This window comes from Panicum virgatum, chromosome 4N, assembly GCF_016808335.1.
Source record: "Panicum virgatum strain AP13 chromosome 4N, P.virgatum_v5, whole genome shotgun sequence".
Lineage (NCBI taxonomy): Eukaryota > Viridiplantae > Streptophyta > Magnoliopsida > Poales > Poaceae > Panicum > Panicum virgatum.
The window spans coordinates 39,809,942-39,834,865 of record NC_053148.1 but is presented as its reverse complement, the minus strand read 5'-3'; the positions used below and the strand labels follow the sequence as shown (position 1 = coordinate 39,834,865).

Here is a 24,924-nt window from a genome sequence, read left to right as displayed (position 1 = left end):
TTGGGCGAAGTCAAAGCGAAATACCAACTCCTTTGCAATAGCAAGCTGCAGCCTAACAGAACCGACATGCTTGGCACTCCAGGATTTAAGGGCCTTGGCCGTTGCTCTCAGTTTAAAGTCCAGCGCCCTGAAAGCATCCAAACCGGGGCACGGCAACGGGGCGTTCCATGCCTCCTCGACCACTAGCAAGAAACCATCAAACTTGGGCCAAATATTCTCAAAACGAAAGCGTTTCAGATGGGGGAGGGTGCAGTCTGTTTTCAAGAGGAGTGGTGCATGATCGGAGCAGTCAGTGGACAGAGCCGACAAGTCATGGTCCGGAAAGGATAGCATCCATTCTTCTGAAGCAAAAACACGGTCGATGCGTTCAAGAGTAGGATTATCACGCTCACTTGACCATGTATAAAGCCTCCCTCTCAGCGAGAGTTCTTGCAGTTCGGCTTCATCAATGAAGTTACGGAAACGACCCATCATCCTTCTATTCAAAATTGTATTGTTCTTATCTTGAGCCTTGTATATCAAGTTGAAATCGCCACAGATCAACCATGAATCAGAATGGGAGGCTCTGATTGTGCGCAGCTCATCCAGGAAACGAACCTTATCACAGTCAGCTTGAGGGCCATAAACATTGGTGAGCCACCAGGAGACCCCATTAGACTTCAGAGTAATCTCAGCCGTTAAAGAAAATTCACCTCGTGCAATGTTTGACACCGACCATGTATCATTTCTCCAAGCCAGAAGGATCCCCCCACATGTATGGCACGCAGGGAGGAAAGAAAAATCAAAACCAAGACTGAACATGTCCATGATCATGGCTTCATCACAGTCATCCAACTTTGTTTCCTGCAGCGAGATGAGGGATACACGTTCTTGTCCGACCAAATCCCTTACCACATTACGACGAGCACATGAGTTCAGCCCACGAACATTACAAACAAGAAAGTTTTCACAGATCATTTAAAAAACATGAAAGTGCGACCAGGGGTAAACAACCCACAATTACAACAGCTGATACGACTCGGACACCTCAAACGAGGCTAATCCAGTCGGCAACAAAGCGTCCATGGCTTCACATTGGGAGGCGGTCATGGTGGAGGAGAATGTAGCAGTATAGCGCTGGAAAGATGAGGCGTCCGGAGGCAAACTTGTGGAGGTTAGGCCCAGGTGCTTCATCAGCACATTTTTACGCCTGTTGCGCCGGCTTCGTCGCCCGGTGGCGGGATTTTTTTGCCAAGCGTTCGCTACGCCTGGGAGCTGGAGAGAGCTGCGGGGTCTTCGCCCTCCGTCTTGGCGGTGTGGAAACGAGGACTGTTGGGGAAGCCGCCCTACACACGTCCGCGGCAAAAACAGAAACGACCCTCCTGATAGGTGTGCTAGCACTCGGGGACAGCAGTAGAGGTGCAGCCTCTTGAGTGCCACGAGAGAGAGAGAGAGTAACATTTCTCCTCGAGCCAGGAGAGGAGGGGGTCGACGGCTCATTACCAGCAACCTCAAAGCATACCGTCTCCAGCGCGAACTGATCGTGCGACCAATCTCCCTGTCCATCGTCAGTGACCAGTTCCGAGGGGTCCATGCCGAGCCTAGCAGGGTGAAGCACCCCGACGCCAAAGATCGAGGCTAAACCATGTATTAATAACCGAAGCAAGCCTCCAGTATAATACATGTTACATCAAGTGGAGTCCAAAGTCATACAGAGCTTTATTCAACCCGTACACGAGGAGTAAAGTGACAACACAAAGCTACCGCAAATAACCACAGGATAACGAGTAGCATAACGACATGCAAGACTAGCTCTTCATCCATCACGGCTCCACTCGATCAGCTTGGGTGCGGACACGATCTATTCGTAATCTTCAGACACAAAGTCAGGATCCTCTGAAAAAAAAATAATCAACAAGGGTTGAGTACGAAAGTACTCAGCAAGTCCCACCTCACCCTTACGGGGAGGGAGTTATAGATTAATACGCAAAGGTCCATTAATCAACCAGAATAAATAACAAATGTAGTATTAAAGGTAACCCAAACAATCATCCATCTCAGGGGCTAGGTGGCTCAACTAGTTGAGCTGTCCACATCGTAACCTGTCCAAACCGAGGACACGGACCATTCGAATGGATTGTACACTCTGCAGAGGTTGTACGCTTTACCCACACACACTTCACCGTCCAGAGACGGCTCCGTCATAGCCGACACCTAGCCGTGGCTCAAACCCCGACTAGTCGCCCACAAACCCCCGGGGTCTTGACCAATCTAGGTATCACCCCAAAATATATCCACCCCGGACGACTATCAGGTTAGCCAGTGGGATTAGACTAAGGTTTGCCCATACAAACTCATGTGGTCGTACTGAAAGTAGGTTAGGTGAGATGGCACCACAACACACGGTCCTTAAGGTTCATCAGGGCAGTCAACAACCATAACCAACCAAACCCGAGGTGTCACCACGACAACGCTTGGTCGCAAGTCTACCACCACGGTAGTGCATGCTCCAACACATTCCACACTACCCTGGTCTCATTCCCATTCCAGTTTCATCAATTAACAAGGTCTGATAATATGCCAGTCTGACGGTAAATCGACATGCAACATGGCTTCAGTCAATGGTTTCTCTCAATCCCTCAGTGTATCGTCTCATGCAATCCCTAAGTCTAGCAAATTTTATATTTAACCTTACTTGGGATCAATCATAGTCAACGTAAGGGATCGATGAGACTTGCCTTCGCTTTCGTACGCGGCGGCGGCGGCGGTTTTCTGATCTCCCGGCTCCTCTGGTTTCTCCTCTGGAATCGGTTCTACTTCGTCATACGCGGCGGAAACAACACAACCGACGAACAACATAAGCAAGCATAACCATAAAATAAAATGAGCTCGAATCGGAAACAATTAAAGATATGGGGATAGGAATAATATTTTTTTGGGAGATTTTCTAATGGCATGGCCAAACCTATGTTAGGAATGGTGTGGTAAAGTTTCGAGTCGATCGGAGATCGTTTGGCGCATGAAATGATAGGTTAGAGAGGGATTTAGGGTTAAATCGGGACTCAAGGGCCTATTTGTAAATATTTCTGAGAGTGGAAGGGCTTGATCATAATTTCTGGAAATATCCGAGACATACTAAAAAGGTGTAGGGGTTTATTTAAAGGGAAAATTCGATTTATGCCACCACAACTCCGTGAAATTGGGTTTCACGTTGAAAATCATGCCACTCAATGGCATCGATTTCAACATGAAATCAAAAATCGTGAAATTGTAGTGGCATGGATCCAACTGACCCTTATTTAAAATTAAGTATATATGGTGGGGGGTTTGTTTGCAAAAAGGAAAACAGGGAGGGCCTTTTTGGGAAAAAAAGGGTTATAAAGGGTGGGGGTTCTTTAGTAAATAGAGGGAAGGCGGGGGTCTTTGGCCAAAAGCCCTTCTCCTTCCTCTCCCCATGCAGAACAGAGGAGAGGGAGGGGCGCTCGGCGGCGGCGGCGATCCCGGCGCTCTGGGGGATGGTGGCGGCCGGGGACGAGGGCAAAAGAGAGAGGGAACTGAGGGGGTTCGACTCCCCCTCTTACCTCGGCTGGGGTGGAGTGTGGAGGGCGGGCCACGAGGACCGGCGGCGGCGGCGCTAGGCGGCTCTTGGCGGCGGCTCTAGGGAACCAGGGAGGCGGTGGGCGGTGGTGGCCTGGGATGTGGAGCTCGAGGGAGACGTGAGGGCCTTTTTATAGGCGAAAAGAGGCGGTGGGGAGGAGGGGGGCGCGCGGTGGCCGGCGGGGCGAGCTCCGAGGGCGGCGTTAATGGTGTGGAGGTGGCGCTGCCGGAGCGGTCACGTCACCGGGGTGGTGTAGCACTGATGCGGCGAGCGTGCCGAGGTGTCCTCGCAGTCGGTGGCGTGGTCGAGCTGCACAGCTCGGCTTTGTGCTTGACGGCGGGTGGTGCGGCGAGCAGTGTGGCGCACGTGGGTGCAGTGCCGTGCGGCCGGCGGTGAGGGCGGGGCGGCGCACGTGGCTCTGCTCGCGGGGCTCGGGCGTCGAGGCAGGCAACCGGCGAACGGCGCGGCGGTGATGACGGCCCTGTGGCGCGTGGCGTGGGCAGGCGTGGCAGGTGAGCGGCGCGGTGGGTGGCCCGGCTGCGTGGAGCACGCGTGCGCGTGCGTGTGGGCAGGCCGGGGCGCACACGCGCACAGGGGCTGGGAGCGGGCGGCGCGCGTCGCGTGCGGGCCGAGCGGCGGCGCGGCGAGCGGCTGCTCTGCAGCGCGTGGGAGAGGAGAGGAAAGGAAGGAGAAAGAGAAGGAGGAAAAAGAAAAGGGAAAAGGAAAAGAAAACGAAAAAGAAGAAACGGAGAAAAAGAAAAAGTAAAAAGGGAAAGGGAGAGAGAGAGACGGCGGGAATCGCGGCGGCGACCGCGACTGAACTCGCACGCGCGCCGGTCGGGCGTGACGCGCGGGACGAGGACGAACAGGGAGATGGGACAGCGATGAATTCGGATGTCGGGACCGATTTGTCGGGAGATATGGCAGGGAACGATTTTGAGTGGACTGAGCTCAACGATTGAAAAGAAGTTTTGAAATTATTTGGCGCGTGATTTGATTTGGTAAATTTTCAGGATGTTACACAGGAGCCATAGCAGGTGAGAGCCCAGGCGAGCACTGGTCAGTAGAAGCTGCCGGTACGGATGTTGGCCGAGTTGCCGAATTCATCGCTTCGAAGACCATGGGTCGGGGGATGCAGAGACCATAGCCGGCGGATCAGACCAGTGAGGCAACAGCAGGCCGCCCTCATCCAGGACGCCACAAGAACGACCCCCAAGTACAATGCTCACTTCATCAATCATAGGGTCGAAAGAACGAGAAACTTATTCCAGCACCAGATGCTCGGTGTGAGCAGCCACTGGGTCACACCAGGACGAAGGCAAGCCATGAGAAATCGGCGAGCTGGCTGCGCGGATGCGGCCGAAGCGTAGAGGAGCAGGGAGCGACCAGCCCAACGTCGCCCGCCCGCCATCGGGAGGGCCGGAGCACGGTCTCCCAGTGGACCTCGAGGAGGACATCGTCGTAGAAGAAGAGGCCGCCGAGTGTGCCAGGCGACGGGTGTGAAGCGCAGCCGCGGCATCGCGACTGGTAGCAACACAGCGGACAGGCCGCACGCGACCGCGCGGAGGGGGGGCGACCGGGCGGCGGCGCCTGCAGGTTCAGGAGGAGTGCCCGAATCCTCTACATCTGAAGCAGCGCGTCGGGAAAGGGCACCGGACCGCCACATGATCGAGCGCCAAGCAGTTGAAGCACTTGTCAACCAGCTCCGCCGGAACTGGGCGCCGCATCGATGCAGGTCAGCGCAGCAGACGCTCAGATCTGAGGCGGCGCTTGCTGACAACAAGGCAGAATCCATCTGCGTCGACCAAAGGAAAGACCTTCGAGTGGGGCCGGATAGGTGCCGGGGACTCAGCGACCGGGAGGTGGGAAGGAGCCAGAGGGCGGGGCGTGTCGCCCCCCTGACCCACGCGACATGCGCGGCTCGCGCGGCGGTGCACGGCGGGCGTCCGCCATGAAGCCCCCACCGCATCGACGAGTGGAGGGGGGTGGAGAGCCTCGGATCTCGACCGCCACCTCCTTGACCTTGGAGGACGGGCGCGGGCGCGGAGTAGACCAGAGCAGCTGTTCTTCTTCTTCTTCCTCGAAGTCGGTAGGGACACCGAGGTCGAGACCTTCGGGGAAGCCGCCATTGAGGCGAGAGAGGCCAGATCTGGGGAAAGGGGTGAACGGGGGTGCGTCAATGTTCAAGAATCTGGAGCCGAAGGGCTGAAACAGGCGGTGGCCGGCGGCGAGGGGGGCGTCGCCGTCGGGGGGGGGGGGGGGAGCGGGGTCGCTCATTTTTCTTCCTCGATTCATATGGACCATGCATATGTGTTGAGCCGAAGAAATTACGTGTAAGGTGGCCGGAGTGAGTTCCGACGATGCACGGGCGGACGATGCCACGCACGGGAAAAGAACGTTCTTTGCTGGGTCCGCCTGCACCGGCCAACCACCCCCAACTGCCGAACTGCGAGCCAATTCCACGTGTTAGCTAGAAACCACCTGCTTCCTGACAAGCAAATACGAATGTGGCAGTTTTTTTTTTTTTTTGGTAAAGGGGTGATTCATTAGAGAGTTACAATCTCGGCTCGTAAGTCGTAACACACGCAACGCGTTATCTAACTGGAATGAATATTTCAACTAAAGTTACAATTATATGAAATTAAGCTCATAACACATGCATGTGCACTGCCTAAACAAACTGTGGAATGAAAATTTTCTTGATAGAGGAACAATTGAAGTATTAAATTCAGTTCAACCTGAATTAGAGGTGATCGACAAGTCATCAACACCACAGAACCCTGTTCAGGATGATCCTGTTATTAGCGTCTATTCATTCTTCCACTCGTCAGGTTCCTTGATCCTGTTATTAGCGCAGGCCATCTTATTAGCTTAAGACTAAATAAAGATCACTCTTCATTTAGACTTAAGTTCTAAATTTAAGTTAAAAAATATGCGCAACAAAAAAAGACAAATGAAATCAAGACCGAAGGTACAGGGAGCTAAAGAGTCCTGAACCATAGTTCAGAGCAGGGCTCCGCGTTTTGCTCTATGAGTAGGCAGAACAAAAATTTGAAAGTTCAAAAAATAGGCTTCGGAAATTCGTAAATTTTGTTCCATGCTTGACCACCCCCGAGCAGGCTGTCACGACCCCAAATGTAAAAACATGCTTAACATGTTAACCACATCATCATGAGCATCATTAGTGCATAATAAAGCATCTTGTGCACGTGTGTTTGGTTTTAAAATTTAATTTCGGGTACATTTGATTTTGCGCTTGTTAAGAAAGTTCAAATTTTACTATACAACTTGGCCTCCGAAAATTTTATTTAAATACTGGATTTCAAATATTGATTTAAAAATATTTTTACAAGATTTTATGACTTTTGAACCGAGGCACAAAATTCAAGGAAATTTCAAAAATAGACTCTTTGTTCTTTTTGTTGTGACCAAATTATAAAAGATTTTTGAGTGATTCTTCTTCCATTGTGTTCTTGGTGATTTTATCTATCTCCAATAAAACTTTGGTGAATTTTTGAGCTCGGAAACATCTCCGTTTTGAATTTCAAACTTGTCTCCTTTCTTTTCCTCGCCCGGGCCCACCTGTCAGCCTCTTCTTTTCCTCCTCCTCTCTGTTTTTCTGCTCGGCGCGCCGCGGCACGCGTCGCCCGTCGCCGGTGTCCATCCTCGCGCCACGTGCCGGCCATCCTCGTGTTCCGTGCCACCCCCTCCCTCCTCTCATCGCCCCAAGACTCAGCCCCGGCCCCGTTCCCCTCAACCCTAACCCTATCTGCTCCCCACCCGCCATGGACGCCGCGGTCCGAGCCCCGTCGCCGCCGCGGTTTGTCGCCGTCGATGAGTCTCCCATCGATTCTTCGCGGGGGAAGCATCTCCTACCCCTCCTCCTCCGATTCCGGCGCTAACCCGGCCTTCTCCCTCACCGCACAGCGCCGCCGCCGCTCGTCGCCGTTGCGCCGCCGCCTCGCCGCCGCTCCTCGCCTGCATCACCGCCGGTGAGGCTCGCCGCCACCACCTCCATCCCGTGCACGCCTCCCCTGGCCGCTCCGGTCCTGCCTCCGCCGTGCCGCCTTGCGCAGCGCCGCCGCCGCCGTCGCCACGCGTCACGTGCGCGCACTCGTGACGCGCCACGCGCGACGTGGCCGCGTCCACGCCGCGCCGCGCTCGCCGTGGGCGCGCTCACGCCCGGGTCAAGGCCACCCGGCTGCCATGACTTGGCCCGGGGAGCCGCTGACCCGTGGGGCCCGCCTGTCAGCGCCTGGGCTGGCCCTGCGGGGTGCATCTAGCAATTTCTAGCGTATTTCTTTGTGCAGCAATCTTGAAAAATTTGTAGAAATTCATGTATAGCTCCAAAAATTATGAAACTTATTTTGTTGGATTCCTCTAATTTAGATCTACTCAGGAAAAATATTGTTTTGCATGTTACTTTGCTGTAGATTTATCTATAGATTTATCTTGCAAAAGTGAGTTTATTGCTTAGTTATTTGTATACTACTCTAAAAATGTCAAACCAAATTTGTTAGACTCCTTGTGAAGTGTAGTTTTTAGTGGTACAACTTGTTCACATATTTGCTTGCTGGTTATTAGGGTTTTATTTCGATTTCGCGCTTGCTGTCCAAAAGGTGGTTTAATATAGAACTTTTTGTTGGAAAGTGAGAAAATAGTGAAACCAGTTTTGTTAGCTTTGTTTTCAAGCTTAGTTTCCATGGTAATTGTCTTGGATTTGTTTAGTTTAGTTTGCATTTCTTTTCTGATTTACCTTGTTTAGAGTGGCTAAAAATTCATATATTCATGGTTATTTATAGGAAAATGCTTTTGCTACAAAACCAATTTTCATGAGTTCCTTATAATGTTCTTTGCTTGCTCAATTTAATTTGTGTTTTATTCTTACTGTATAAATTTATTTGCTAATTCTTGATCTAGCTTTTCTGTTCGCGTGTACGATAGTGATTGTTTGTCGTCGCGTGTGTTACGTTTGTGCATCATCGCATATGTGCCATTCATTATGCATGTCTTATCACCCTTGCATAATCTAGGGTATCACACTAATGCATGCATTTCATTTCGTGCATAGCATTTCTTGCACAATTATGGCATCATGCTAATTCTGGCATCTCATTCATGCATTATAGTGACTGAATCATCGGAGAACGAACCTGTTGAGCCCGCCGAGTCCGTGGAGCCTGAACCCGGAGTCCAGTTCATGGTCGAGCCCGAAGTTAACCAAGACAAGCAGCTAAGCATAATCCCTTGCACCTATTTAATTTGATTAGTTTAGTTATCTCACTTGGGTATTGTTGGGTTATATATACTATGTACGTATTACATTCTTGTACCTATTTTCATGAATTTCCTTCATTGATTCGTTTATTCATATCCTTGGCACCAGTTAGACAGTTAATAACTTAACCTGACTAGATGCTTAGCCCTGCTTAGAATACTCATTTTGCTCGCTAGACAGGAATGGTTTGGAGGATCACACTTACCGATAATCCTTGGTCGCACAAGTTCGGTTTGGGTGGTGATGAAGTGGGAGTACCGAGGTTCGAGCGGAATGTTAGGGCCTCGAGAATGAAGTCACATGGGCATAGTCCGCTTGGATCGATTAAGGACCGAGTGGACGACGTCAGTTTTGAGCACCTTTCCGTGCTACCACATATCCAATATAATGGAACGGATAAGCCAATTATCTTCTTTGACTTGATCATTGATGTACAGTCCTAGATATGTGGCCAAGAGCTATGCAGAGAGGCTTAGAGGTGTCCCCGGGTGGACCTGCGAGTAGGAAAGTTTAGAGATGTCCCCGGTGGAAACTAAGTCTCTACGCATAAGCTAGGTGTGAAGATTTCAATGATCGAGCCATGTTGGGAACGGTTGACGCGAGTACCCTCTTATTCAACTTTGGCCGGTTGGGTGAGTCGCATGGTCCTTGCGTCTTGTGGGTAAAGTAGTACACCCTTGCAAGGTTTTAATCAATTCGAATTGCCGCGCTCTCGGTTATGAGCAAGCTCATTATCCCATGAACTCCTCATAGATTATCGTTTATGATGGGAATGGTTCATGTTACAGCTATGATCAGTTATGGATGATTTTACTCCCTTAATCAACTAAAAGTGTTTGGGGTTGGGCAAAATTAATTAATTTTGATAGGTGATAGTATAGAGAGCTAATGCTTATGTAATAATTACTTAACCTTAAAGTCTTTACTTGAGCCATTGCATGATCCTTGTTTATTTAATTGCGTAAGTCTTGCGAGTACCTTTTGTAATCAGGTTGCTTTCTAAACCTAGTTGCAGGTGAGCCGAAAGTGGTGTTCGGCCACTTCTACCCCGCCGATCCAAATGCGGGGGAGGAGTAGGTTGTTGTGGCTGTGATGATGTCCTTGAGCAAGGCATCATTATCTTAGGTATGTTTTCTCGTAATCGAACTCCGTGAGAGCATGTAAATACAATAAATTTTATGTTTCAGTTTAATATGACTTCCGTGAGCCCAAGGCTTGTAGTGGAAGTTAGCTAAACCCTCCTATATCAAACTTGTAATTTTAAGTGTGTAAAACTGCTCTTTGTGGTTCATCGGTAATGTACGCGCTTGTATAACGGTACGTGTGCTTAATCCTAGGCATGTGGCAAACACGTACCGGGACTACCGGGTTGACTCTCGTTCTCGGTGATTTGTGTTGATTAAGTGCCCCTAAGGTGTGGATTAGCGCGTGGCGTGTCGAGAGACGGACACGTGCTAGCCCTCAATTTAAAGGATTAATTAATAATTTCACCTAAACCGAGTACAAATTAAGCGGTTCTCGCACAGGCAACGTCAGCCCCCGCGACAGGGGTTTACCGGTGATTTCAGGAAGTGATGATAGCATCACCATATCATTCTTCTGAGAGCCATAAACACGATTAGAATTCTGTTACACGTAACATCAGCTGTCCCGGTTGGTGTTCAGGTTTCATTTAAACTTGAGAGATAATTAATTGGGAAAGTCTAGTTTTCACCTTTGAACTATCGCAAAAATTTGATTTTCAACCTTCAATTACGAAACCGGACAACATATGACATCCAATTGTCAAAACCGGATAAAATTGGTCATTGGGGTGGTTTTAAAGGTGGTTTTGTATTTTTTTTTAAAAAAAAATAAATCTAATTAGATTTAAAAAATCAAAACTAATTTACTTTAAATCAGAAAAATATGAAACTAGTACCAAAATTTTTCTAAAAATGTAACCTATCTATTATTGCTCCATTTGAATCTTAGTTATTAAAAATAATAGGCATAACTGCAAGCAGCCAAATATTATGAATATTAAAAAAATTAGATTGGAATAGCTCACAAGTCATGTGACAATAGATATGTTACATTTTTAGAAAACTTTTGATACCCATTTCATAATTTTTTGACTTAAAATAAATTACTTATAAATTTTTTAATGTAAAATTGAATATTTTTAATTCTCACGAAATGAAAAACCACCTTCAAAACTATCCCAGGGGCCAAATTTGCCCGGTTTTGACAGTTGGATGCCCTATGTTGTCCGATTTTATAGTTGAAGGTTAAAAATTGGACTTTTGCGATAGTTGGATGGTGTAAATCGGACTTTTTTCCTAATTAATTACCACCGGCTCATCTTGCTCGATGATTAGACAGACAAGACTGGAATCTCCACCCAGTGTACACCTGGGGATCCAAAGTGGAGTTGGACATCCATGGGAGCATGGTTGTAAAAGATTACAACGGCCGGATCGCATCGACCAGCTACGTGAGCAGCTCTTCCGATGCTGATCGAGCTCAGCTGCTGCCTGCTGGATAGGGGGGGACCTCATCATCAAGGCAAAAGGTGACATAGTTCTGGGGCAAAGCTTTGATTCTCCGTTCCTACTGATATTTTGCTGCCGAATCAGAACATCACTGCAGCTACCAAGTTGGTAGCAACTCCAAGATTAGTTGTTCTTGGCCACCAGAGCTTACGTTTTGACGATGAACATTTACTTTCACTGTTTGATGATGAGATTACTTGCTCCTGACCACTAAAGCTTAGGATGACTCTGTGAGAGCTGCTTTGGTTGGCAGAAAGCCACATACAAAGATGCTAAGTTTGTAAGACGTGACTGAAGTCTGGCATGAGCTGACCAAACTTCTTATTCTCATTTCCGAAACAACACGAGCAAGGATACACACTGCTTAGGCTTTCTGATGTTGTGTTTGTCTTTGATCTATTATCTTATTATTTGGCCAACAAACGGAGCATCCACGTTCGCTTTCAAGGTCTAGAAATTCTCACATTAATCGGAAAAAAAAAATAAAATTACCCACTACTGTCATTACAAAAAATTAGCCTAAAATACTCATATACATGTTTATAAATTACACACCAGTGCCATCAAAATATATTTCTAATTTTAAATATAAATCTATCCATCATTGTGCATATCAAGCTATATATCGTACATACCTATAGAATCTAGCTACACACATAATTAACATATTTTACCACACGTATATCTTATTATATTATCAAAATCTCAAATGCACCTTCACGATTATATTATTATTAGTCAAAATAAACAAGATAATTCTAGGCTTTGCACTATATTAGACTACCACCCTCCAAAAGTTTGTTGCCGACATTACTACAAGACACTACCTCATCTCATAGTTAACAACACAAGCTCAAAAAAAATAACCTCAGAAGTAGATTAGGAACCAGGCCATGATTGGTATAGTAAGTTCATCAAGCTTGAACATTAACATAGGTTGCTGAAAGTCTGAACGGAATCTTGTGCTCTGCACTATGGAGATTTATTGGCTTCCAAAAAGCAATAAACTTGGATCGATTGTTCCCCAACAGAAACTAGACCATGGAGGCATGTCGCCATGCAACAGACGACAAAATTAAACATAGTAGCGACAGACGACCAGGAGAATCATAAAGTATGGAAACTAGCAAAAGAACAACTAAGTCAGTTGAACTGAACAGTGGGCAGCATTACTGCAATGGCTGGCAGATAAGAAACATGTTATTACTACTACATTGAATGGTAGTAGCTAAAATTGAGAAGATATGCAGTTGTGCCAGAATTAGGACTGTGCGCTTGCCATGCGGCCGTATCAGTGAAAAATAAAGATGTAGGCTAAAAGAGGCACTGCTGCACTAGCACTAGGGAAGCACTCTTGATTACTGAAGCAAGTAGCACATGATGAGAAAATTTTAAATTTATGAATAATAATTAGATAAAAATACAAAATATATTTAGAATATCAATACTAGCCGCGTATTTGCGCGGGTCACCTCACTAGTTTGTATGAACTCGTATCCATTGGGGAGAGCCAGAGGACAAATTAAGCGTGGACGTGGGCCTGCTGTTTCGGGGTTCCCGTGGTGTGAAGCTGGGTTGGGCTGGGCTAGAAGCCGGGCATGATACTCCCAGTGGGCACCGAGATAGATAGCCCCATAGGCATGTGAGCTCCTTTCAATTGGGCGCGTGATTAGTGCATAAACATTTCCTGCTGTTTGAGAAACGGTCAACGTTTTGCCATGCAGCCACGTTGTCTGCTGCAGGTTGGATACTTGATGTTGCAGGCAGCTCCAGGTCTTCAGCAAAGGAGCTCACTGACAGTGCTTGACTGCTTGTCCAGCAGATTGGAACACTGCCCTTTCGGCTGTAGAGCGAAGCAGCTCCGCCATTCTTAAAAGCTCGTGCGAGTGTTTGCAGAACACGTAGCCAAGTGCGCATAATCCTACAAAAAGCGTCCGGGCCTCTTTTTCTGAAAAACAATAGCGTCAGAGTCTCCAAGGCTTGTTTGCTTGCAATCCTGGAGCGGGTAGCTCTGCCCAGGCAGGCCGCCAACCGCATGCTTGCGAAATCGGGACGGCTGAACCGCTGCCCGGAGCAGGCAACCTATCCGGGACTTGAAGCAAACAAGCCCGGAGCATTCAATTTCGGACTACATGGAAGCCAGGATCAGAACTGCTGGCCTGCACATCCAAGAGTTCATTTGCAATGAACACCAGAGGACCAGCAACTCAGCAAGTACTGAACGGGGGTCTGCCTTCGATTGAATAGCAAAAATAGCAGTGTCACTTGCCATAGTACTGCACATAGTAGCCTTCAAGTTCAACCACCAAGTGGGTTCCCATAATGACACCACCACCACACCTATGCAAAATTCAATACCCCAACTTGAGCATCTGACAAATGCCACTGTGCACCATCACCATAGCAATGTTTATCAACCGGCAAGGCAAAAGGAACAGCGAAGACCGAACTACTTCCAGACGAGCCTACGTATTTTAGCTGGGCAATATATATGCATCTATACGGCATGTGCACTGAGGATGCGCTCGCGCCGGCTAGTCCCAGCCAGAGGCACTAATATCCGTGGTGCCCATGGGGTACGTTGGGTAGTACCGCGGAGGAGCACTTGATATGTAGTAGTCTCCCCTGCCTCCACCTCCACCACGAGAGCTGCCCCCACCGCCACCAGAGTACCCGCCGCCACCAGAGTAGCCACCGCGGCCACCTCCACCACCTGAATAGCCACCTCGGCCACCTCCACCACCTGAGTAGCCGCCGCCACCGTAGCCACCGCCACCATTGTTATAGTCATTACCACCATAGCTGTAGTCACTGCTGCGACGATAGTCTCTGCTAAACCCACCACCGCCCCTTCGGCCTTTTCCACCGTAGCTTGACCCTCCATAGCACGGCCTTTCCGCGTAGTCCACGAGCCACTTGGGCACATCCCGCTTTGCCTCAGTCATCAGCTCCAGCAGACCCTTCGCCAGGGAGTGGTTCGACTCGGTGAAGAAGGCGGTAGCATTCCCAGCCTTTCCAGCTCTCCCAGTTCTTCCAATCCGGTGGACGTAGTCCTCGACGCTCTTGGGGAGGTCGTAATTGATCACATGAGCCACGTTCGGGACATCCAGACCCCTTGATGCTACATCAGTAGCTACCATGATTGGAGTAGCGCCACTCTTGAAAGACCTCAGAGCACTCTCCCTCTCCTGTAATAAACGGGAAGCACAAATAAATGAAATTATACACAGAACAAGTGGATTCTTCAAATTTTGTAACTTGATACTTTGAAACAGGATGCACAAAAAAGTTAATTGTGTAGCATAAATAACAGAGCAAATGAGAAAACATTCACCGGTAGCAACTGATTAAACGGCTGAGCTGAAAGTACCAACAGCATCATGTATCCTACACTATATCATTGTAGTAAGTAGTAACAAGTAACATGTGAATCATAGACAGTTGGGGTCCAAAGGTCATGACAAGTAAAAGTAGCAATTTTGGTCAGAAATAATACCCGATAAATACAAACACTAACAATCATTTAACAAGACAGCTGATGAATTGGACATTAAGAGTAAGCTAAAGCATTTTTTATGAAAAAAGGAGGGGGGTGATCCCCCTACTGGTTATATATTAATATTAAAAAAAGCTTCAATGTACTGGAACTGAAAACAGATACAAGCTGAGTGCCGTACCGGTGAGACCAGAAATATAAAACCAGCAATTCAGACATCTCAAACCAAAATTGTACACATGTTCCTAGGTCTATGTAATATTCAGTTCTTAGTTAAGAACCAGCTAGGCAAATTACTAGAGTGCCATATGCATTCACCTTCTGTGTTCTGTCACCATGGATCGCTGTTGCAGGGAACCCTTTTGAGTATAGCCAATACCGCAATGTGTCAGCTTCCCTCTTTGTCTCCACAAAGATCAACGTTAGGGGTTGCTGCAGCTAGACAAACATGCAAGTTAACATGATAAACCATCAATTTAAATCCATGATCAGAACAGCTACCAGTACCATATACCTTGCCATCAGGCCCACGAACACATTGCTTGTGTAAAAGTTCTAGCAGGAAGCCTCTTTTCTCCCCATCATTAACAAACTCAATTTTCTGCTCAATCAGGTCTGTGCTTGACCCAACCCTCCCGACAGTGATAAATATGTAATTGTGCAAGAAATCAGAAGCCAGTCTCTGAGGGGAGGGAAAGCATCAAGTAAAAAAATATTGAATATTAGTGAAATATGTATAGATTTAACAACAAATAAGTCAGACTATAACATTATAAGCCCAACACTAACAGTATTTGTGCAGTACCAAATTTAAGTGCTATCTACTTCTGTTCAAAAAGAGAAGTGCTATTTACTTGCCAGTGTTTTTCAATAACTATGCATGACATAGAAACTAGAAAGTATGAAGTTTGCTTATTACAATAGAAAACAAGAAAATAATCCAGCTGTAAGAAAATCACTTCTCATGCTACTTCACATACAAATACACAGAAAGTAAACATCACTTCTACCTGTATTTCAGGAGGAAAGGTCGCACTGAAGAGCATAGTTTGTCTTGCAGACTTTTTTGGCATATTCATCATATCAACTATATTCCTTATCTGAGGCTCAAATCCCATATCCAGCATTCTGTCAGCCTCATCCATTACCAGGTACTTAATCGCCTCAAGAGAGATCCGTGATCGTTCAACCATGTCAACAAGGCGTCCAGGTGTAGCAACAAGAAGATCGACACCCCTCTCCAGATCACGCAGCTAAAAATAGCAGGCATGGAAAAAAGCAGACGTCACAAAAAAAAGGGACTTAACACAGACAACATACACATGACATTAACATATCCAAATGTTTTACTGTATTGCCTATTAGTCTCCACGAATGCCCTATATCCTTACTTTTGAGTGCCACAAAGAAATTCCAGGTAAAATGACCTCTGGCAGATATTGTAAGTTAAATTTTCTAAACTCTGCTCTACTTCTACACTTACTGAACATCTGAACTGCTTGAAAATTAAACTAGATTGCACAAATGGACAACAAAACAAAGTTTGTTCAGAAAAATAGAAACCATGAAGAAAGCAGCCCCCACCTGATCATACATTGGTGTTCCCCCATAAGCTACCACAACTCTGAGACCTGTTTGGGAAGAAAACTTCTTGGCCTCCTCATTAATCTGAAACATGAAACCACAAATCACTAAGTCCCACCACAGGTAACAATATAAATATAAATCAAGGTAAGATAACTTCATAGTTACCACTTACTTGCCTTGAAAAAGGTTAGTTCATAAGAAACACAAGTCAAATTGAAATACCAACAGGCACATCCTCAGGCCCAAATATCAACACAGAATTGCAGATACTGATTCACACAACAATATATTAAAAAGTGACCAACAAAAATAGCATTCCGATATACCACACATGCACAAATTGCTTGCAGAAAATAACCTCAACCTAGGGAACAGGAGCATGCACTGACGTATGCAAATTCACACATCAATGGTCCAAATGACACAAGATCAAATGCACGTAAGACATGACTGATGGAAACAGAAAAACAACTCGGGTCAGAAACATAGTCAAAATTGCACGAGGGTTTTCCTGATTTATAAAAGATCTCCAGTGTTTTGTGGAAGCAATCAGAGCAGCATAATGCACAAAGCAATTCAGCAAGTAGTGACTACAATTTTAATCCACACACTGAATCAATGCCAACAATCCTTGACTCAGAGTAAGAAAATAAAAAAAAAATCCTAACAACAGACTTCGCTTATTCAGAAAAGTGCAAAAAGGTCTGTTGTTTTTGGAGTATTGCAGTTGTAATTAATAGATACTAATGCTACCATGTACTGACCATGCCAGAATGGAAAATAAACCATGCAAGAATGGAAAATAAAGCATGCCAGATAATAACTTGCTCCAAAATAAACAGCTGAAGCAAAGCATACACTATATCCTTCCATTGAAATCTACTGTGTCAATAAGAATTTCACCAATTCATATCAATGTGATAGTCAAAACCTTCAAGTAAAATCATAAGCACCATGGCAGCTACCTGATCAAAACGAAGTGTTGAGACAAAGGCAGATGAGTAATTGAAATTCTCAAAAGGATACAAGATCTCCGTAACCAATTGAACCCAAGCCCATCCAACAATTAGCAATACAAGTATAAATGCAGCCCACTGAGATCATTTTCCTAGTGAGCTCACTGTGGAGTATGAATCTGACAACTACAATAGCAGAAGCTCTAGAGAAACAATCCAATAAGGTAAAAATGTAAAAGAAATCCACACTGCACAAGGCAGTATATAAGTTGCTCCTACAACATATACAGTGGGCATCAAAATGTGGGAAGGGTACGGTCAGAGTTCTTACAGGAACACGTTCGACTAAAATCAACGCCCAACAAATGCAGTTAGCAGAAGCATCAAGGGATGTAGATATCACTGCCACAATCACAGGCAGCACTATACAATCTATATTAGCTAGGTGCAACAGTCTGAGGCGCAATACACCCCAACTAAAAACCGAGCAAAATTCAGTAAGGACTAAGGACTCGGAGGCACTGGCGGACCGCTTTGGCGGTGAAACTGGGCTCCGGCCCCCCCTTGCCCAAAAGAAATTTTCAAACTATATCTCTGCAGCCCATAAAACTTAAGCCCAGTAGCCCACGAACGGGTCAACGCTGAAACAAAGAAGCTAGCGAAGCCCATAAAACGAAGCTATATATCATATATATATATATATATATATATAATGTCATTTCTGACGTCAGCTATATGTCACTTGGATTTTTTTTAAAATTGCCCCCCCCCCCCCCCCCTACATTTTGCTTCACGGTCCGCCACTGCTCGGAGGCAAAACCCCAATTCACGAGAGTACCAACTCGCACACGTACAGACCTACCAGCGATACACGGTCGCGCATTCTCCAAAGCCCAAACCAGCTTGCACATCATAAGTGAACATCCGCATAGGCTCAGAACAGCTACGAACGCGGGCGTGCACCGATGCATGCCAAACAACACCCAGAACGACAACAGCACGGTGACATCTACCGATCTAAGCGTACTTGGAACAGGCAGGAACGCACAGACGAACAAAATCAACGAACCGCTCGGGCGCATGGCATCCGCGCATGGCCGCGCTAATCGGCGCAAGGACACGCCCGCACCACACCCCATACAAACGGCGACGAATATGCAAGGGAGAGAGAGCCGAGAACTCGAGCGTTTACCTGTGCTGCAAGCTCCCTGGTGGGCGCGAGGACGAGCGCGCGCGGCTTGGCCCTGCGCTCGAACGATCCCTTGTCCCGGCGCCCGTACCCTCCCTCCGCGGCCGCCGCCAGCAGGCCGCTCACGACGGGGAGGCAGAACGCGGCGGTCTTCCCGGACCCGGTCTGCGCGCACGCCATGAGGTCCCTCCCGGCCAAGGCGATCGGCATCGCGTAGCGCTGCACGGGGGTGGGGCTCTCGTACCCGCAGCGCGCGACGTTGCGGAGCACGGCCTCCGCCAGCCCGGCCGCCTCGAACCCGTCGGCGGGGGGCGGCGCGCCCTCCCCGCTCACCTCCACCGGGATGTCGTACTTGTCCAGCCGCCGCTCCCCGCCCCCGCCGATGTCCAGCCCCTCCACCGCCTCGGCGAGCTCGCCCGCCCCCGGCGCGCGGCCGTCGCCTCCTCCGCGGCCTCCGCGAGGAGCCGGGGCGGGCGGTGCCGCCCTGCGGGAGCGGGACGGTACCGTGTACCACGCGCCACCGCCGTCGCCGCCGTACGCCTCCATTGGTAGCCTCTTCTGCTACCACCACCCCACCACTAAACCCCAATGCCTTTTGGTGAGGAGAGGGGGAAGGGGAGGGGACGAGATCACCACGCCAGGGAGGCGGAGAGGCCGGTCGGTGTGTGTATATGTAGGCGTGCGTGTGTGTGTGTGTGAAGAGCGAGAGAGGGGTGGCGGTGTCGTGGGATGCGAGAGCGAAGAGTGGTTGGAGAGCTGGCTGCACCGGGTCCACGAGCCTCTCGTAGACGCCCACCGTTGGATCGCGGGCTCCGGGCAGGCGGACGGTGGGGGCTCCGGGTGCCGGAAGCTGGTGAGGCGGAGTGGGTGCGCGCCGTCTACGAACCTGCAGGCCCGTAATGGTGGACGCGGCGCTCGGGCTTCCGGCGTGAGGTGTGGAGCCCACACGCGCTGCTGTTCTGACACATGGAGCGCGGCGTCTATGCCTACCTGTGAGCTCCGTACCCATCCAATGGGAGGCGAATATGCGCGGGTACGTCATGGCCTCATGGGGGTAGCATGTGCCCTCCGGTTTCTTTTTGGGTTCCTTGGAAACCAAGGAGAGGCTTGGGGAGTTGGGGGTTTTGCTTCTGTACGACGCTGCCAGCCATTTTGAATCAGCACTTGCACAAATCGCCAACTCGTGATCTGAGAGTTTTCAAAAAAAAAATTACAGTACCCATTACATCAAATTTTTTGAAACATGCATGGAATATTAAATATAATTAATAATAATAATTAATTACACAGTTTTACTGTAAATGACTAGATGAATTTTTTAAGTCTAATTAGTTTATAATTGGACATTAATCGTCAAATAACAACGAAAGTGCTACAACAACAAAATTAAAAAAATTCACGGACTTATCATCAGTACTGTTCATCCCGTTGTTTGGTCTTTCAACATTGGCAAACGAGTATATCAAGATGCTTATTAATGTCTCTTCATTTTTCCTTGCTTTTCGAAATTTGAATTGAATGAAAATCCTCTTCCTAGATCATAAGTTCATCGTGTTCTAAACCAACCGATGAGATGAGGAGCCAAGAGCTCGTGAACACAGGTTTGTCAGCCAACCAGTCAGTAGTGTTTTTCTCTCATACCAAATCAGCATCAGCTACCAGGCAGCAGTACTTTTCTCTAATAACAAATCAGTGTCAGCCACCAGCCACAGTCAAACGAACAAACTGAAAAGTTGCTAAAATGTATGTTTGAAAATTATAGATGTAAGTAAATCCTTATGTCACTTTATGATGGCAAGTTTCAAAATGTGGGTTTTATGTGTATTATTTATTTACCATTATATTTTGACCACAGCTAGATCTGACAAAAACATCATATCACTATTCATTTACACGATAGAAATTGTGATATTGTAGGGGTCCAAACTCCAAACATCAAGAAGAACGCACTTGCTCGGCAGTCGACACGGCGGCTTCTGTTTCAACTTTCAAGCTTCCCGAATCGTGATAGGGCTTGCCGAGTACGTGGAGCCGCCCATGCCCTGCTGCCGTAGCCGTTTCGGGCAAAAGGGTTGGCGTGCAGCAGCAGCGTGCTTGGACCATTGGCGTCTTGGACTGGTGACCCGGACTCCTTTTTGGGCTCGTGCTGCTGTTCTGCTGCTGGTGGTGAAGAACGCGAACGAAACGGAAAGAAGCCGACCGAGACCGGAAAAAAATTTGGTGGAGGCCGGCTGCAAACGCAGCGCCCTGCAGCCCCGCCTGGATGAGTGCCACGTTTTCATCGGATGGCACAAACGAGAGGCTCCGCATCCGAACGGCACGGCCCCGGCCCGGAATCTCCTCGTCAATTTTGTCACAAGACCGGCTGCTGCGACGCGGACCGCGCGGGCGGCGCCGAGTAGGAGTCGACGTTGACCCAGAGCAGCGAGAGCACGGACACGAAGAGCACCGACCAGAGCACGGCGATGGTGGGCGCCCGGTCCCGCCGCGCCAGGAGGCCCCTGAGGAACCCCTGCAGGTGCGCCACCACCCACCCGGCGAGCGCCAGCTTCCCGAGCACCGGGCCCCACGACCGGTACCCGTGGTCCACCCCGTACGACACCGCCACCACCACGCCGGCGAGGTTGCCCAGCAGCAGGCTCGCGGGCGGGACCAGCAGGTTCGACCACCGTAGGGGCCTCCGTTCCTCGTCGTCCGAGGCCGAGCGGGTCGCCGTCTCCGCGGACGCGGAGAAGCCGACGTCGACCCCGGCGCACGCGCGCAGGACGCCCTGGAACACGGCGGCGAGGCACGCCGACGTGCCGGCGACCGCCCAGAGCTTCTGGTCCCGCCACCACGCGCGCGGCGCCACGCGGCTCCACCGGACCTCCAGCGCGGCCGTGGCCGCCACCGAGGACAGGAGCAGGATGAGCAGGACCGCGTCGTAGTAGCTCACGTCGTCGGGGAAGATGGACCTGCCGGTGAGGAGGCAGGCCGCCGGGAGCGCGCAGTAGGCGGTGAGCGGGAGGGAGGCCAGCGGGTAAGCGACGCGGGTCACGTAGCCCAGGCGCTGCAGGAGCCGCATGCGCCCGCCGGCGCCGGCCCAGATGGGGCAGTGCCGGCTCAGCAGGACGCCCATGGCCGCCACCGCCCGCCTCGACGCGCCCGCGAGGACGTCCGAGGGGCTCGGGCACGCGAAGGTCCGGAACGCGGCCCGCGCCGGCGCGCAGTACGCCGACGCCCACCCGCGCGCGTGCATCCTGAACCCCGTGGCCACGCCGCCGCCGTACACCCAGCCGACGTCTTTGCCCCACCTCGTCCGCTCCTCGTACGCGCAGCTGACGACGTGGATGGCCTCCCTGAGGAGAGAAGAAGCAGCCACGACCGTGGAGTCCGACTGGCCGCCGCCGCCGCCGCGCCCTTGGCCCGCGAACGCGGACGCGATGAACGCCGGCGAATGGCCGAAGTGCCGCTCCAGCGCGGCGTGGTAGGAGCGCAGCCTCCGCCTTGCCCTTGCGCTGTCCGCTCCGGTCTGCTCGTCGGAGTCCTCCGAGTCCAGCAAGGGGACCGCGGACATGGTCCTCCTCAACGCGCGCCCCTTCCCGTTCCCGAAGCAGCACCAGCTCCCGTGCGCGTCGTCGTCCTCAGCCAGCGCAGGGTCGAAGCCGTACAACGCCTTCCGGTTGAAGAAGCAGCCGGAGCCGACGTACACCGGGCCCTGGATGCCGTCCAGGCACTTCATGTCGATCTGCCGAGCACCGCAAAATCGTGAGGTACACAATTCAGAAAGCAACAGCGCCATGCCGGACAGTGATCTAGCAGGTAGGCTTGATCTCTCTTACGTCGAAGAAGACAGAGTCCCAGCTCGCTAGCTCATCGCCGCCGCCGCCGTCGTCATCGCCGCCGATCCGCAGCGGGAACTGAACGAAGCACGTCCGGTTCCCAGCCACAGGGTCCATGAGGAAGCACATCGCCTCCCTGAGGGCGCCGCTGTTGGTGACGCAGTGGTCGTAGTCGAGGTTGAGCACGTAGGCGCCGTTCGTCAGCAGGGCAGACACCCGGAGCTGCCAAAAAACAACGCGGAAAAAGCATTGCAGATCGCAGCTGGAGGGCAGAGAATCGGATGCAGGACACCGCTCGAGACCAGACGCGTACCAGGGCGTTCAGGGCGCCGGCTTTCCTGTGATGCTGGAACCCTGGCTTCTTCTCCCGCGACACGTAGAACAGCCGGGGCAGCTCGTTCCCCTCGGCGTCCTGGTCGCCGGGGTGCCCCAGAAGAACCTGAAAGATCATGCACGAATCGAACCCCGTCAATTGCTACGGATCAGCAACCACTGTCTCTCGGTGACGGGGCGGAGCGAGGCGGAGAGTTTTGACCTGTATCATGGCAGGATGGTCTCGGGGGTTGTTCCCCGGCCACGGCGTGCCGTCCGACATGACCCACCCGTCCTCCGGCACCTTCCGCGCCTTCGCCGCGAGGTAGTTGATCCTCACCTTGAACTCCTCGTAGTCCCTCTGCGCCGCAACAGCAAGCAATCACGATCAGCCACCGCGCGCTCGCCACCGGTCGAGGAGCGATGGATGGACCGTTCACCTTCATGGCGCGGCGTTCCTTGACGAAGGACGGGGCGGCGCGGTCCCTGAGGTAGTCCACGCCGCGCGCGAAGTAGAGCTCGGGCGCCCTCGGCTCCACGCCGTGCCGCCGGCAGAAGGGCACCCACCGCCGCGCGAACGCGGCGGCCTCGAACAGCGCCTCGAACACCAGCATGTCGGCGCCGTCGTCGGAGACGTAGCACGCCAGCCTCCCCGCGGGGTAGTCCGCCGCGAGCGCCGACAGCACCGCGTTCGCCGTCGCCAGCGGCGGCTCCGCCCCCGCCGCCGCGCCCGCCGCCGTCACGAGCACGTCCACGCCCGCCAGCGACTCCTCGCCGTGCCGCGACGCGAGCCTGCCGGGGTGCGCGGCGCGGTTGGTCGGGGAGAGCTTGGCGAGCTGGGCGAGCAGCCACGCGAGGGCGAGCCAGAGCTCGCAGGCGAGCGCGGTCAGCCACAGCCAGGGCGCGTCGCGCACCGGGTGGGTGACGCGGTACCGGAAGAAGCCGGCGAGGAGGAGGGCGCGCAGCGCGACGGCCGCGCGGTACAGGCCGAGCTCGCCGGGCGGGACCGGCAGCTTGTCGCTGAGAGGCTCGGGAGGGCCGTCGCCGTCGCCATCCCCGCTGCAAGTTCAGTCATGGCAAAATTTTACATGGTTGAACCTGAGATGATTTTTTCAGGATTACAATGAAAGTTGAAACTTCTTTCTATGACACGAAACAAACTAAAACTTGTTTTGTACACGCATGGTGATCGTGCACCAGTGATGTGTGGTGCATTTTGCAGCGGCGTTGAACTGGGTGGTGCGGAACTGATGCAATACAGGAGCTAGAAACATGGCATTGCCAGTGGTCACCTCTGTGAAGTTTCAGGCTCCTGGTCCAGGTCCGAAGCCGGGGAGTTTGCAGGCACGATCTCCGGGCTCCCTTCGTCCATCTTGACGCTTTCTGACAGGTGAACAATTCAGAGTGCAATGTCTGTCTGCACTACATGGTTTGTCTCCCCCAGTGAACCAGCTGATGTACAAGTAGCCATGCGCGACTACTGGCCAATATACTAGGAACGAAAACCATCCCGGTCTGAAGAAGTCTCTTTTGTTCTCTGGCGTCCATTCCTTCGTCTTCATCGAGTCGGACGCAGAACCCAAGCAACTCCATCCATTTCCATACATCCCAGCGGGAGCGACAAGATTGGGGGGCTTCAGGTCCTGCGGTGTTCGCGAGGCGGTCGCAGCGGAAGCAACGACGCGGTAAGACAAAAGTCACTTCCGTTGGGCGTTGGCTAGCTGCTGCAAGCGTGACCGCGCGCCGGCGGTAACAGACAGGGGATGAACTGGGATGTGCCGGGGAATCAGAGGCGGGGGCATCTGCTCGCAGCTCGCCCCTGTGCAAACCAAGCAAAGAGACCTGGTCAGCGCCTCAAGCCTGCAGATTTCAGAGAACACCACACGCCTGCAAGTGTCGCAAAGTTCAGAGAATGTGCAGCAGATCGATTCCAAACGCCGGGGGGGGGGGGGGGGGGGGGGGCGGAGAAAGACTGCCCCACCGGTATTAAGCTAAGAAGAAGCCTTGGCTTCTCCGACCGAGAAAATCTCCGAACACCAGCCCCCGTCCTGACACTAGGAACTGTAACCCCTGGGAATCGACTTTTCCGACCGAGAAAATCTCTGAACCCCAGCCCCGCCCTGACACTAGGAACTGTAACCCCTGGAAATTGCTTGGGCCATACACGGTCCTCA

The 24,924-nt window shown here is 50.8% G+C and overlaps 2 protein-coding genes across 2 annotated transcripts; both read right to left on the bottom strand.

Annotated features, from left to right (window-relative positions):
* Positions 1 to 13,739: 13,739 nt before the first annotated feature.
* On the bottom strand, positions 13,740 to 19,195 carry LOC120668986 (DEAD-box ATP-dependent RNA helicase 52A-like). The gene is made up of 6 exons (XM_039948807.1): positions 18,621 to 19,195; positions 16,470 to 16,553; positions 15,896 to 16,138; positions 15,400 to 15,567; positions 15,204 to 15,323; positions 13,740 to 14,577 (listed from the first exon to the last, which is right to left on the bottom strand). The coding sequence occupies exons 1-6, from the start codon at positions 19,161 to 19,163 to the stop codon at positions 13,924 to 13,926; spliced, it is 1,812 nt and encodes a 603-aa protein (XP_039804741.1). The 5' UTR covers positions 19,164 to 19,195; the 3' UTR covers positions 13,740 to 13,923.
* A 1,381-nt stretch (positions 19,196 to 20,576) lies between these two features.
* LOC120669392 (putative cellulose synthase A catalytic subunit 11 [UDP-forming]) lies at positions 20,577 to 24,122 on the bottom strand. Its single transcript, XM_039949152.1, has 6 exons — positions 24,043 to 24,122; positions 23,191 to 23,809; positions 22,974 to 23,111; positions 22,752 to 22,877; positions 22,439 to 22,660; positions 20,577 to 22,344 (listed from the first exon to the last, which is right to left on the bottom strand). The coding sequence occupies exons 1-6, from the start codon at positions 24,120 to 24,122 to the stop codon at positions 20,971 to 20,973; spliced, it is 2,559 nt and encodes an 852-aa protein (XP_039805086.1). The 3' UTR covers positions 20,577 to 20,970.
* Positions 24,123 to 24,924: the final 802 nt, after the last annotated feature.

What these genes read in the sequence shown, in the direction of transcription:
- LOC120668986 (XM_039948807.1), bottom strand. Translation starts at nt 19,163, where the DNA reads ATGGAGGCGTACGGCGGCGACGGCGGTGGCGCGTGGTACACGGTACCG. An exon ending in CCTTTCCTCCTGAAATACAG is followed by an intron (nt 15,568 to 15,895) that starts GTAGAAGTGATG and finishes CCCTCCCCTCAG; the next exon opens with AGACTGGCTTCTGATTTCTT. An exon ending in ATGGTGACAGAACACAGAAG is followed by an intron (nt 14,578 to 15,203) that starts GTGAATGCATAT and finishes CGTTTATTACAG; the next exon opens with GAGAGGGAGAGTGCTCTGAG.
- LOC120669392 (XM_039949152.1), bottom strand. Translation starts at nt 24,122, where the DNA reads ATGGACGAAGGGAGCCCGGAGATCGTGCCTGCAAACTCCCCGGCTTCG. An exon ending in AGGAACGCCGCGCCATGAAG is followed by an intron (nt 23,112 to 23,190) that starts GTGAACGGTCCA and finishes GTTGCGGCGCAG; the next exon opens with AGGGACTACGAGGAGTTCAA. An exon ending in GGGACTCTGTCTTCTTCGAC is followed by an intron (nt 22,345 to 22,438) that starts GTAAGAGAGATC and finishes GGTGCTCGGCAG; the next exon opens with ATCGACATGAAGTGCCTGGA.